The sequence below is a fragment of the Camarhynchus parvulus genome, chromosome 3 (assembly GCF_901933205.1).
Source record: "Camarhynchus parvulus chromosome 3, STF_HiC, whole genome shotgun sequence".
NCBI classification, from domain to species: Eukaryota; Metazoa; Chordata; class Aves; order Passeriformes; family Thraupidae; genus Camarhynchus; species Camarhynchus parvulus.
The window spans coordinates 1086805-1101285 of NC_044573.1; the positions used below are offsets into that span (position 1 = coordinate 1086805).

A 14481-nucleotide genomic window follows, 5' to 3' on the forward strand; every position below is an offset into this window, starting at 1 on the left:
ATACCAGAGCAGCTCTTCTGTCAATCCCACACACTGCAAAGCAAGCAGGGAAAGCAGCCCCATCCTTCCTCCCTGACACAACCCAACACATTTTATTTTAAAATGCACCACAGGATGTCTCCCTAGCCTGTGTGATCCCAAAGCAGACAGCTGGGCCAGCAGCTGGATTTGGAACCAGATTTTGCTCTAGCATGTAGGAGAGCTGAGTGACTGCTTCTGAGTGCAGCAGGAGTGTGAAATGCACTGACCTTTCTTTGCTAGGTTGCTGTTAGGTTCATACTTCTCAATCAGCACTTGAACTTGTTCTTGTTTGAGTGGTGGGTAAAGGATCTCATTCAATCGTGGATCGCGCTGCTTCAAATTGATGAAGTCCATCATCTGATCAACAGTAAGGTAGGGTTTGCTCTTGGCACCACTGGAGAGAAATTAAAGCAACAGCAAAGTCATTTTAATACATTTCCTTCAAGTCTTGTTCTGCGTCTGAAACTTCCCAAGGAAACTGAAACAAGATTCATACAGAACTATCACACAACAAAAACATCACTGTGTCTCTGCACTAATTTATTTTGCCAAAGGGTCTCCATCAGACATCTAGGAGGAAGATCTTTGACAATGTTCAGCATTACTGGCATCAATGGGAAGACATGGAGCAATGCTGAAAGCCTTTCATTCCTCTGAATTCTTGGAATGGAGCTATTTAAAAGAGCAAAAGAGAAAACAGCCATGGGATTCAATCCCCAGCTTGCCACAAACACTCTGCTGGCACTCCTGGCCCAGCTATTTGGGTTTACTGCTGAATAACAGCACCCTGATTTCATTATTCTGGGGATTTGTGTGGGTCCTTTTTTGATAAACCTTCTAAAAGCTCTGAGGTGCTCTGCAAGGCAAACAAAAAGATTTGGAGAGTCAGTGAAGAGAGCAGAGTTTGGTACAAGTTGTGCCCTGACAGAAACCCAGGCTTGCTGTCCTGCCTCCATTGATCAGGCCCTGCTGAAGTGGAAATACACAGATTGCTGCAGGGGTAGAAGCACCAGGACTTACAGAGCTCATAACTGAATGGATGAAATCAGTTGTAGCCGGCTGCTAATTTAATTTCACGGTGTGAATTCATCATACACAAATCCTAAAAGTTGCTGCATTTTTTTGCCAGTCCTAATTAAGCTTTTGGGGGTGATTATATATATTTTCATGCCTATTTTGTGCTCTTATTGCTTGTTACTCTTCTTTCTTTACTTTCTTGGAAACCTACACTGTCCTGATCAATGCAGAAAAACAAGCCCTGGCAGTTCTGCTCTTCTAGGAAATTCCTTTAAAACTCAAGCCATCAGAAGTGGAGAGAAGGAGCCCTTGATCCAAGATTAAATAACAGCCCTGCCTGACATTTAAATCTGTTACTGGCCAGCACTGCACGCTGCTATAGTGTAAATAACCTCCTTTGCCATGGCCAGCCCAGAAAATCAGTGAATGGGGAAATAAATAAATAAATAAATAAATAAATAAAGGAATGAGAGTCCTTCCTTACAACTCAGAGAAGATGTGGTCGATCTCAGGCCGAGGGCAGAGGTTGTTTAGGAACACTCTGTACACTTCTGGCGTGAAGTCGTCTTGAGGGATTGAATCATTCTGTGAAAGGGGGAAAGCAAACAGTGAAAGAGAGATACAGCACTTTTATATGTTCTTTGCACACTGAGCACTCGCTTTCTGGCTGCTTTTGATTTCCTTCCTGCAACCCAGAGGAGCCCAGATTCTGCAGGGCTGTAAGCTCCCCTGAATCCCAGAGCAGCTTAAAGAGTACAGCTTTAAAAAATACATACAAATATATCTGTCAGCTTCCATGAGGCACAGCTATCTCATTCTCTGAGCACCTGGGAGGGAGGAGGAAGGCACCTCTGCCCACCTGCCCCCCCACAGCAGAAATGGGTGTATCAGCCCTCTGAGGTCCCCGAGCTCACCCCAGTGATGCTGAGCCTGTGGTTTTCAGTGAGCAGAGCAGCAGCATCACAGGGGTGAGGATGTCACTCATGTTCCCAGAGCTGTCACACAGCTGGGGAACAATCTGGGTCACTGTGTCACTACTAATACACTTGTTCCCTGACAGCAGCAGTGATTCTGCCTGTTCCTTCCTGCAGACACACGTTCAAGATGCCACAATTCTGGGCAGGACTCAAGCAGCACAGCTTTGCCATCCATCTTTGTCCTGAACGCTCAGTGTAACACACTGGGCAACCAGACTTCTTTTAGAGGAATTGATAGAAATGCTCACCTGCAGAACACATGCCAGCATTTTTTTTCCTTACATCTCCTACAATTTAGAGTGATTTAAATTGAGTGATTTAAATTTACTCCAACTTCTAGATGACAACTCCATCACCCTCACTACGTTTTGCTCTGAAAAATTCAAATTACTGGAGGCAATTACTGTACTGGGTAAGTCCTTTGCACGAAGCTGGAGAGTCCTTCATCCAAAGCTGTGCCACGTGGTCTCTGGGAGCACCATGGCCCACAGGATGGCTCCCCATGCTCCAGAAAGGGATGAACTAGAGGAGGAGAATGGTAATTCGGGCACACAAAGCTGGCTGGGGCAAGCAGTGCCTGGGTTACTGTGCCTGTTCAGCAGCGTTGCCAGGGGAACCTGGAGCACGGCTCAAGCTTTTGTCAGACCCAAGGAAACTTTGCTGTGTTCTTCCTGCTTCAGGTTACAATAAATAAACAATGCCACAGGCATCACTTTGTCTCCTTTCATCTGAAATCCACAGAGGCTTGAGAGGGCTTTATCCTGTTCCTGTCCACAGCAGTCAGTCTGTCCCAGACTGACCAGTCTGGGCTGTTCTCTGCTCTGTCTGGATAACCATCCCCAGGCTCCAGCATTCTAGGGTGACCCCATCAGACCCTTGTGCCCTCCTTTTTCTGGCAGGCTGGGAGTGGCTGCAGGGTGAGCTGGTTCAAACTCCCCCAGCCAGAGCCTCCCTGTGTGTGTGCTCCACATGGCATCAATCCCTGAGCCAGGTGACTCACTGCTGCCAAAGCCAGTGCCAGGCTGGATGGGGAAGGGGGAATGCTGAGGGTACAGGATGAAAATAGGGCTGCCAGTGGCACTGCCCCCATGCCACTGAAAAACTCAAGCTGTGGAGCTCTCAGTGCCAACACAGTGTTTGCCTTGAGGCTGGGATTCTCAAACCTTGGGAATTCTCCTGTTGGAGCTGGCAGCCTGCCCTCCCCTGCTCCCTCTGCTCACAACCCCTGTCCAGCAGGGTGCTGCTCCCAGCCAGGGGCTTTTCAATGATTCTCTGACCACCACAGAGCTACAGCCCCCATCAAGCCACTAGTTTTTTCTTTACAAGGGATTTGAAGGTGCTCAGCTGAACAAAAGGAGATCTCTTCCAACAACCTGAGATCCGGGCTCTGATTTGCGCTCAGACCCAATTAAGAGACATCAGTCTGCAAACACCCACTGCAAAGAGAATAACCAACATGAGCCCTCAGGCACAAGTGTACAGAACTTTTTAATAGGTATTTCCTACCAGTACCATCATCAGTGGGCTACAAACCACAAATACCTAGATGGGAGACTGCAGCCACCTCAGGCACACCCTCCCACAGCTATATTTGGCTTCCAAAAGCCTGTGTGCCCCCAGGGATTAAAATACACTGCCCCTGACTCAGCCTGGTCTGAGCCATCCCCGTTGCAGAGGAACCACCCACACACCTTATGGGCTCATCTCTTTCTGACACCAAAGAACAAAGCACAAGCGTCCTGCACCACATGAGAGCATCCCTCCTTTCCAGCCTGGCTAAACACTGGCATTCCATTTCATTCCTTGATTAGACCCTCTACTAATTTCAAGCCCTGCTGATTTAGGATTTGCCTGCTAACCTGCCTGCTTTTGTAACATCTGTATCCAGTCTGTTAGGTATTTGGCAGCATGAGAGCCAATTCAGATTATTTGCACAGACTGGACTCAAGAGCTGGTTATTTTATTTTAACACTCAAGCTCACTGGTGCTTCATTGTGAACCCTGACATTAACTAGAAGGCAAAAACCACTTTTCACAGCCAAAAGGCCAGCTAAAATAAAGCTCTCCAAATTCTATTTAAGGCACCTTTAACCAAAACAAACAAAAAATATCCAACAATAACAAAAACAACCCTATTTCCAAAAGAGAGCCAAGATTAAAAAAAACAAACAACATAGGGGAATCAGATGGCAAAGTCAGAAATCCATTGGGGTATTTTAAAACTTTGTTTAAATATTTATTTAAAGATTTTTCTGCTTTCAGATCTGCTGGATGATGATGGTTCCAAAAATCAGGGCTTGATCCTGCAAGGCTCCACACAGGCCAGTTGTGACCCAGAAAGAGAGAAATTACTAAAGCCATGCTTTGAAAAAAACTTGACTTCCATGGCTCATCCCACTGTGATCATGCCCTGCTGCTCAGCTGACTCAGCACTGCAGAGAACCCATCCCTTATTAAGGTCCTTAAAGACAAAATAAAGGATTTATTTTTCAGCAACTCTGAGGATGCTCTCTGGTGCTATTCCTCAGGAGGGAAACAATTATCTGGGCAAGCAGAACTCTTGCTCCTCTTGCACTAAATGCAGAGCCTGCAGGTTGTGCCACAGGGTCTCCTGGCACACACACCCCCTGGGAATTCCCTGGGGAGTGGGGCTGATGGATGGGACACCTGTCCTGGCACAGAAAAGCCCACACAGGGACACTGTCCCCTGGCCCCTGTGCCCAGGTCACTGTGAGAGGCACATGAGGGACCATCCCAGGTTTGAAGATTCACTCCTCACTTCCAAGAGCTGCAGCACACGTGGTGTGAAGCTCATGGCCAACGAGCTCCATATCCTCCCAGAGCCATGAGAGGTGTGCAAACTCAGGGAGAAAATCCATGAGGCATGAATAGGAAAATCCAGAGCCTGCTAACATCCTGAGCTGCTAACATCCATGAGAGACTTCCATGAATTCTCTGAACAATTTGGTGTCATCTGGCTGAGCAAGACTCCCTGATATCCATGTCTTGCATGCTGCTGGAGCCCATTGCTCTTCCCAGGTTTTATGGGAACACCATGTGTCCTGCAGCACAATAGGGCAGAAAAGCTGGAAGTTGAAGCTAAGAATTTCACTTGCTCAAATAAACAGGAACACAAAGGAAAGGAGCTGTGGTTGAAGTTCTGCTTTTCTTCTATTCCCTTACCTCCATGAGATTCAGTTTTGCCCTTCTACAGTATTTTCCAAAGATGATCAACTCAGTTCTCCTTGGTGTATGCAGCACATTTCCCTTTTGTCCCAACCAAAGAAAGGATCTACTTCATACTCTGAATAATTTTCAAGATGGTATCCCAGCAACAAGCATCCAGCAGTGTGTATGTAAAACTGGCTCTACTTAGATAAATAGCAGGAAAAGGCTGCAGTTTCTTCTAAAGACCCAAATGATATTTAAATTTTCCTTTCAGAGACACGTCAGTAAACGGAAGAAATAAATCAGCTGATTCAGAAAGCAGCGCCTCAGAGGTTTTTTTGCACATTTTGTCTTGTTTGCTATCAATTAAATGGAATCTCATCTTTAAAACCTTTCTCTCCACATTTCTAACCTCACAATATTACTTCAGATAAGATTATTATAGTATTTTATACCTACTTTGCTGACATTGCCTGGAATTTTATCTAAACCTGTGAAGGAGGGTCTCACTGTGAGGGGTGTCTGAGGGTTGCCTGGGGAAGATTCTGCTCCACTGCTCTGGAGCTGCAGGAATGGGCTCTGTTAAACCACTGGGGGAGCAAATGCCAAGGAAACCTCCCAGCACAGAGCTTTGTATGAGTCAAGGGATCAGGAGATGCAGGCTCTCTCAGCTACAGAAGGGTTGTGCCCTACTTGGACCCTGAAAGAGGAGATGCAGGCTCTCTCTGCTACAGAAGGGTTTTGCCCCACCTCTTGGACCCCTGAAGGAAGGAATTATCCTGCAAGAAGCTTTCCTGGGATTAAAACCCAGCTTGAGCAAGGAGGTGGGAGTAGATGTCCCACTGTGGTCCCTCCCAGCCCCACCCAGTCTGTGACTCTGTGACTCCAGAGTTAACTGGAATCACCTGCTCGAAGTCATTCCATCTGGAAAAAGCCTTCTTGAGAGGCAGGTGCCATCCTGGAAATGCTCGGGGCTGAGGAGAGCTCCTGGATGAGCAGGATGCAATGGCTGCATCCCTGCAGTGTCAGCAGCTTCCACACCACATTTCCTCCATGCATCTTTTGGATAAGGCAGGGGGGTTTAGCCTGTCACTTATCTGCAGCTACAGGTCACACCTCAGGCTAACACTGAAATTGTGCAATGGTCACCCATCCTTAAAATGCCCTCACAGGATTCCTCCAGGACAGCTCACACAAACTCTGCCCTTCCTTTGAATCCTTTCAGGCTTCTTCCAGTGCCCCTGCTCCTAAACAACTCCAACCAAAGGCACTCAGAGGGATCTCAGGAACACTGGGGTGGGAAAGCCAGAGCTGAGGAGCCATCCAGCAGCCAAGCCAGCACAACAGGCTGAGCCAAGCCATGGCCCAGCTCAGAGGAGAGGACACAGCAGCCAAGCCCAGCCCAGGCAAGCCCAGCCCAGCCCTGCTTGTAGGAGCACTGGGGGGTAGGACGGTCAGGATGGATGGAGATGAGAGATCACTGAGGCCAGGTCGTGGAACTTGGGGTTTATTGCAAAGGGCCTGGGTGCAGGGCCCTGCTGGCACAGCTCAGAGCAGGCCCGAGAGAAGAGAGGGGTAAAGAGGATGAGAGGGTGAGAGGGTAAGAGAGCAAAAGGGTAAGAGAGCGAGGTTCTCGTTACAATACAATAAATCTTCTTCTGTGTTGAATATTCTAATTTTTACTACCTAATCTAGTACAATATACAAATTTTATAGCATTTACATACAGCCTATAAGAATCATTACATTACCACACTGTGTTACATTTTAAACTTTAAAAACTCCTCTTTGGGCCCCTTCTGCCAAGCTGTAGGGTCTGCTCTGACCCTTGGGCCTGTCTGCAGGCAGAGGGTGTTGTTCCATCAAAAGGGGATCACCTTCAGCTGGCCACACCATTGTTTTCCTGTTGTTCAGTAACTGAGGGATCTCAAAGCTTGCTTTCATTGCAATCTCCCTTACAGTTTCCATATTCTCAAAATCTTTTGCCAGGCAGTGATGTTTGTAAGGCTTTCCTGCTCCATCTCCCCCAAGAGAGCTCATGCTTACCCGGGAGGAGGGCAGGTTGCAGGCCTCCAGCGCCGTCTCCACGCGCTTTCTGTCCGAGGAGAACAGGCGGTAAATGCTGCAAGGAGCACAAACACAGGGGTTTGCTTTAAACACCTGCCTTGATGGCCCTGGTGGCTCAAGGACTGGATATCTCCCAGCAGCCTATTGCATCTTTAGCTATTTGTTTCCATTTGCTGGCTGCTCAGTACAGAGGGGAGATTGCCAGTGCTCAGTTTGAACTCTACCCCACACCAGCCCCTATCACAGCAGGTATTTATTTCAGCCATCACTGGTCTCTTCATTCCCCCAGTGACATGCAATGTGATTCTGTTTATTTACAATATCCCAGAGATAAAGAAATTATGCTGCTGGTTTTTTATTTTTAATTTTCACAAGTGGAAAGAGCCAGGGCAGAGAGGCAGGACGTCTGTGTCCAAAGGGGATTTGAGCAGAGACACCCCATCATCACTGTTACAAAGAGAGGGTAAAATTATTCTTCTAGGCCAGGGGTCCCAAGCTCATCCCAAACACATCTTCACAGCCCAAAGTCAGCATAGAGCACGTGGCAAGGAAGGGAACAGCACTTACTTCTTCAGAGGAATGCGCCCCTCTGGAGTCACCTGCAGCTTCAGTTTTGTGTAGCTGTGGAGGGAAAAGCACCCTGCTTTATTTTTACAGCATTTCAAGGAGCTCTCCATCACCTTCCCAGCTCTGGGATAGTGCTCTGATCATGTGGCAAGTCCCACTCAGCTCCTTCTCCCAGTAGGAACACATGTTGGGATATCATTACTGACTACAAACCTTCCACTGTCTGTCCTGAGATAACTGTAAATGAGTTTTGCAGGACATCATCTGGTGAAAAATGTGGCAACACTTAAATATTTCAGAGGAGATTTTTTTTTTTTTTTGTTAAAAAACTCAGCTTTTTCACTTCACTCACTGGTCTGCCAAGAGAATAAGAAACTGCATGGTTCTAATAAACTTTCCTTTTCTTCCCAACAGAAAATGCCATTAGCAACCACTTCAAAAACACAGTGCATGCTGAAACTAGGATAACTGGGAAAGGAACATTTCCACAAATCCTTGACTGCCCATGGTTTCATATTCTAGAAACTGAAGCTTTTCATGCTACTGTGTCACCAAGCACAACTCCCAATACTGAGGGAGATTAAAACAAAAAAAATCACAGCAGCTATTTAAAAAACCCCAAAGTTTCTTTTATTTTGCCTTCTATTTTTTCAACATTTTGACTACATTTTGATGACATTGAGTGTTTTCCTCTATAACCAAGGAAGTTAGAAATACCAGAAGATGGACAAAATCTGTTTATTACTGCACTTCCAGTGCTCCAAGGAACTGAATGTCATACAGAAAAACCCTTCATTCTGCTCCGATGCAATCTGGTTTTCTCCTTCAACAAAAGGGTTCTGATAGGACTCCAACCAACCCTTTGCTTAGTACACCAATTATAATAGGGAAATAATTTAATCTTCAAAGTCATACATTTCTTAAGTGACTGATTTGGCATCCATGCAGAGGAGCTGGGAAACCTTACCGTTTCCAAGTGATTTATTAATTAGTGGGAAAAAACACAGGAATGCCATGCTTGCCTGCCACTGAATCCACACAGTGTGTCCAGTGACTTCATCTTTAATTAATATGGCTTGAGAAGCTGCCAAGGAACAGCTCCAGCCCAGGAGCTCTGCTGTAGCGTGAGATGGCACACTGCTCCCCTGGTTTGGCTAGGAGAGGGCCCATTAGGTACAGCCCAACCCTCCCCACTGCAGAGCTGCCAGCAGAGCCCACTGGGCACCTGGGGATTTCAGGGGCAGGAAACTGTAGAACAAATCCCCCTCCAAGCCCATCTCCAGCCTGCGGAGCTGAAGGAAGTCACAGCTCAGGTGGGCACACTCCCAGCAGGCAGGGCCAAGAGGAAATGTGAAACGTTCCCATCCATCTGGGATTTTGTTTGCCTAAAACATCCCTGCTGCCCCAACACACCGTTGTCAGACACAATGCTGTATTTCCAGCAACACCCACCCTTCAGAGCTGCCTCAGGAGTTCCTGTGGACTCGGCAAACAGCATGGGGAGGAAACACACACCCACAGATGCACATCCCTCCTCCCACAGCAGGCACCTGTGGCTCTGTGGGATTAAATTCAGCTAATGGAAGTAGCCACTCACAGCCTCAGAAAGTGGAGGAAAAGGGGAGGTTAATTTTGGAGGGAAGAAGGTTTTAGGAATGTCAGTTTAGTATTTAGCCAGACTGAGCCCCTGCCTGTGAGCAGGGAAAGGTGTTTGGGGGTGACACTGAGCTGACTTTAAGCAGCTAACTCACAGGCTGGGCAGGTGCAGCCCCTCTTTTGGAAGCCCAAAAGGCCAGTGAGTATCCCAGCTCAACACCAGCACTTTCTGGCAGGCTTTGCCATGCTGTTCTCAAAGCTCTGGTTTCCACAAAACTGCCTCTCATCAGCTGAGAATTGCTGAATTGAGGATTGTCAGGTTGACAATGGTCAGTTGCTTCATCTCTTCCCTTTCAGGTGTGTGTTTCACCCAAACCTTCTCACAAACAGCTTTTCTGCTTCATGGAAAGCAACTCAGAATCTGCCCACTCTGCCAGGCAATGCAGAGGAATGAATTCTCTCTGCATCACATGGAAACCACAGAGATGGGACTGAGGAGAAGGGACTTCTGGCATTTCTCTTTTTTAGTTTGTAATCAATAAAAGACAAAAAGGAAAACAAACCAGAAGCAAGTCAGTCCAGAATATTCTTTCTTTTTAAATGCAGACCATCAGCCTACAGCTGAAGCTACACCTGGGCAAGGGGCAGGGAGCATCCAATCCTGACTTTTTCTGCAATGATTCCACAGTCTGCCAGGAGAACCCTAAAAAGGATTTTTGCTTAGATGACTCGTGGATAACAGGCTTTTTAGAGCCACAGGGACCAGGAGCTGTGTTTACAGAAGTGACAAGGCACCAGAGCAGAAACAATGGATGCCAAGGTGAGTAAGCAGCTGCAGGAAGATGCTGCAGAGGGAGGAGCAGCTGTCACCCCCAGGGTGACAGCCAGGGCCACTTACGCCTTCTCCAGGAACGCGTCCCTCGACATGTTCTGGGCCAGCAAATTTGTTGCCAAACTGAACACTTCATCTGACCATTCCTGTGAAGAGAAAAAGTGAATAAATGAGGCTCAGTTCAGATGTTTACTGACACAATGCAACATATTTTTGGAAATGATGCTTTGGAAAAAAGGGCCTAATTAAAGCCTGAACTTGATTTTTCCAGTTACATCTTCCCTCCTCATCTGTGAGACCTGCTTTTCTCATGCTACAAAAAAAAATGAAGACTGTTACAAATTGAAGTCCTGGCTCTATCCAAGATAAGAAACAAGCTTAAAAACTCCCCAAGCAGCAGAAATATACAGGAGTACATTTCAATTACTCTGATGCAACTCAAAGAACTCTTTCTCCCTGATTGCACATCCTCACACTGTGGTCCTATGCCTCACTAAATATTTTCCCTCTTCCCAGTGCAGGGAAGAAATGCTACAGAATCATGGAATGGTTTGGGTTGGAGGGGATGCCCAAGAGGACCCAGATCCAAGGGACACCTTCCCCTAGGGCAGGCTGCTCCACATTGCTCCAGTCCTTCCCTTGCCTCCCTGACCTTTCCTGGGTTCCAGCAGGGCCGAACCATGATTGCAAACTGAATTTTAGACTCAGAGTTTGTGCTGCTCTCTTCCCTTGCAGGTCCCCCCTACAGCTTTTCATTGACAGCTTCAGTGTGTTTTTCCTTTCTACCTTGGTGCTTATTCACAGTCTTTAATTGCAAACTTTTTTCATTACAACTGTGGTTTTGGATTGGCTTCATTTGATCCCATTAGAAGAAAGGGAAGAAAACAAGCAGTGCCTTTGCAAACAATGTGATTGTTTTTTGTTTTAGTTGACAAAGCTTTCGGAGTTTCATTCCAAACTAAAGTTATGTTTCCTTTCATAGCAGTCCAAATCCAAAATTCCCACTGCCACACTCTTTGGGAAATATTCCCTTCTCCTTGGCTTTCCTTTTTCTTGAGAAAAAAATATATATTAAAAAAAAAGGGGAGGGAGGGGATTCCATTCTGACAAAAATGGATAGGGATGGGAAGTGCCATTGACTTTCACTGAAACAAATGTTCCTGTGTCACTTTGGAGCTTGGAGCCTGTTTTACCAAAAAATCCTCATTTTCCCACATGACCAGGTGATTGATTTGAGAACCTGGGGGGTTTTCCATAATTTTTTATGTGCTGAGGTTTTTTCCCTGGTGTTATCAGACCTTGTTCCTGAAGCTGGTCTCCCACCTGTGCTGCCAGGGGTAAGGCTGCCTGCATGCCCAGTGTTTTAGTGGCCTTTGATGTCCTCCAGCTCTCCTGGAGCCCATCCCATTCACCCCTCAGCAACAGAGGTAACACCTCTCCTGTGGCTGCTGTTTCTGCAAGAGAAGCCCTCTTCCCTCACACACAGACTTGTTCTGGAGTGCTGCTCAGATAGTCCTCCCTCCACCTTCTTGTGCCATTCTTCTCCTTCAATTGTTTTTCCTTCTTAGGTCTAGTTTGAACAAGGCAGGGGTGTGAGAAGGCAGAGGAGGAGGAGGCAGGCTCGCTAGCAGCACAGCTGCTTTGCTGTGAGTCCTGGAACAGAGAGCATATTAAGTGCAGCATCTGTTTTTCTTCTTGGCAACTCATTTTTCCAGGCTCAAAATAGGCTCATCTTGTAAACACTGCTTTGTTTAGGCACTAATAATAGCTGCTCAGACTTCTCCCTGTGACACTGACGGCCACAGGGACTCACACAACACAAAATACTAGCTGGAAATCGAAAATACACTGCCTTTTAACAGACCTTGATGGACTGTTCTCATCTTGCTGCTTCTGCTGGGCTTGAAGCTGAAGTATTTTGTGTAAAACAGAAGTAGGGCACTCCACGAGTATCCCACACCCCCAGCTCTTCCTTTCCTTTGTCCAAGTGCTTGTTGACAGGAATTGAGGGGAACTCACTCATTGTGTGCCCGTCACACACATTATTTATATCAGCACTCTGGCCATTTGTTCCATTCTGCTCCTTTGCTGGCTTTTCCTGGCTCTCCAAAGCAACCCCATCGCTCTTGCCAAACCCTCTGAGGGCTCCCTGCAGGCTGAGCCCCTCCTAACTGTGACCGTGTTCAAGGGGTCTCAGGATGAGGGGAGAGATGAGGATCTGACTCCATGTCTCAGAAGGCTGATTTATTATTTTATGATATATATTACATTAAAACTATACTAAAAGAATAGAAGAAAGGATTTCATCAGAAGGCTGGCTAAGAATAGAAAAAGAATGATAACAAAGGCTTGTGGCTTGGACTCTCTGTCCAAGCCAGCTGACTGGGATTGGCCATTAATTAGAAACAACCACATGAGACCAATCACAGATGCACCTGTTGCATTCCACAGCAGCAGATAATCAATGTTTGCATTTTGTTCCTGAGGCCTCTCAGCTTCTCAGGAGGAAAAATCCTAAGGAAAGGATTTTTCAGAATCACAGCCACACCTAACCAGGTCACAGCAACACTTGCTCACTGTCTCTCCCCTTTTAGGGCCCAGCCACCCCAAAGCCAAGACCAGAGAATGTGCCAAGGATCACATCATCCCTGCAGCCACTGACCTGAGCCCCTGGCCTGAGGGGGAGCAGCAGCACTGAGGACAGAGCTTAAAATAAGGAGATGCTTGTGCCAAGGTGTGCCTTGCTGCTCCAGCTACCAAAGGGCTCCATTTCCCTGGTTTGCTGCATGGCAGAGCGCAGAGCCCAGAGCCCACAGCAGTGACTGCAGCCCACAGAGCTCGGGGGGAGCTCCAGGGGATGGAGGGCTGCTCTGTGTGGGGAGCAAACAGCCACGTGTGGGAAGGGTACAGCAGCCTCCAGAGTGCCGTGGGCCCTGCAGCCTCTGCACAATGTGATACAACAGGAAAACAGAAATCTGGGCTTTTAGAACCAAAACAGTGCCAGCAAACCCAGCACTGACCCCTCATGGGAGCAGAAGGACTTGGCCTTCTGATCTTCAACTCCAAGAAGCCACATCCATCATGATAAGAGAGAGCTTCCTGCACTTGATCCCCTCCTGGCTGTGTCCTGCCACCAGTTCACCTTCTGCCATTCCTGTGAACTTTGCTGATGGGTAATTCAGCTGCTCAGTGCTTTGGCAGGGAGCACATGAGCAGCAGCTCCTTGGAAATGTGAAATGTGCTGCTCAGTGCAGGGATCTCTCTTCCTCTGCATGCAGCAGGGTACCAAGAGACAGTCAGTGCAACAGAAGAGATGAGACCTTTTTCATAAGAAAAGGCACACAGAGCCTTGAAAACACTTCCTCCAAATCAGGCCTGACTATGTGTGAAGGTAAGGTTCCTCACACATTTCTTTTTGGTGGGAGGTTAACAAAGCAAGCTGCTGAAATTCTACACGTTCAGAATTTCATTTAAAAGAACCACTATCAAATGGATGTGAATTTATTTTATTCTACTGATCAAGCTCTTACACACACTGGGGAAGCTAGAAAAATAAAGATGTACGCTGGAAAGAATAGTATAGTGTGACTTGTGAATCATCCTCAATGACATCATTTTACTTATGGAGGAACTCATCAGCTCTCAGTGATGCATTTTACCCAAAGCTCATCAAACTGAGGAGACACAGATTTCCTGGGGCTCTGGACAGGGCCCTGCATGGCCAGGATGGGCAGGGCAGAAAGAACAGAGCTGCCATGAGAGGCACCAAAGAGAGTGAGAGGAAAGAGGTGGGAACAAGGAGATGTTTCCTTCTGAATCTGCTGGATTTGGGAAGAGAGGGAGCTGATGGGCTGGACTTCTTCATGTTGGGAGTAGAGACAGAGAAAAGGAGCATTTGCTCAGAACAGGGTTTGAGAATAAACTCTGCTGCTTCTGCAGCAATCTGAGGATGCTCACAAATAAATCCTACCCCAGACTGGCACTCTCAGATGGAAATAAGTGAGGGCTCTCTCCGTGCTGCTTCTCTCCCCACCAGGACACACCTTCCTGCCTGCCCTTTAGACCAGGGCCTCATGAATTTCAAGCTGCATTCTTTGATCAGGATCATTCTTTGATCAGGATCATTCTTTGACCAAGATCATTCTTTCTCTCTCATCACTGATGTGCTTTAAACACCAGTTACTTTCTCCTGGAGCAATGAACACAAACCAGCACACTGACATTTCTATTTACTGC

The 14481-nt window shown here is 47.0% G+C and overlaps 1 protein-coding gene across 3 annotated transcripts in view; it reads right to left on the reverse strand.

The window, feature by feature from the left end:
* Positions 1-14481, reverse strand: part of PLCB1 (phospholipase C beta 1) — a 323139-nt gene that overhangs the window by 115105 nt on the left and 193553 nt on the right. For all 3 annotated transcript variants that reach the window (XM_030946647.1, XM_030946646.1, XM_030946648.1), the window contains exons 5-9: positions 10312-10391; positions 7818-7871; positions 7230-7305; positions 1523-1623; positions 249-415 (exon numbers count right to left, since the gene is read on the reverse strand). In XM_030946647.1, coding sequence (XP_030802507.1) covers positions 249-415; positions 1523-1623; positions 7230-7305; positions 7818-7871; positions 10312-10391 — 478 coding nt within the window. The remainder of the gene's footprint in view (positions 1-248; positions 416-1522; positions 1624-7229; positions 7306-7817; positions 7872-10311; positions 10392-14481) is intronic.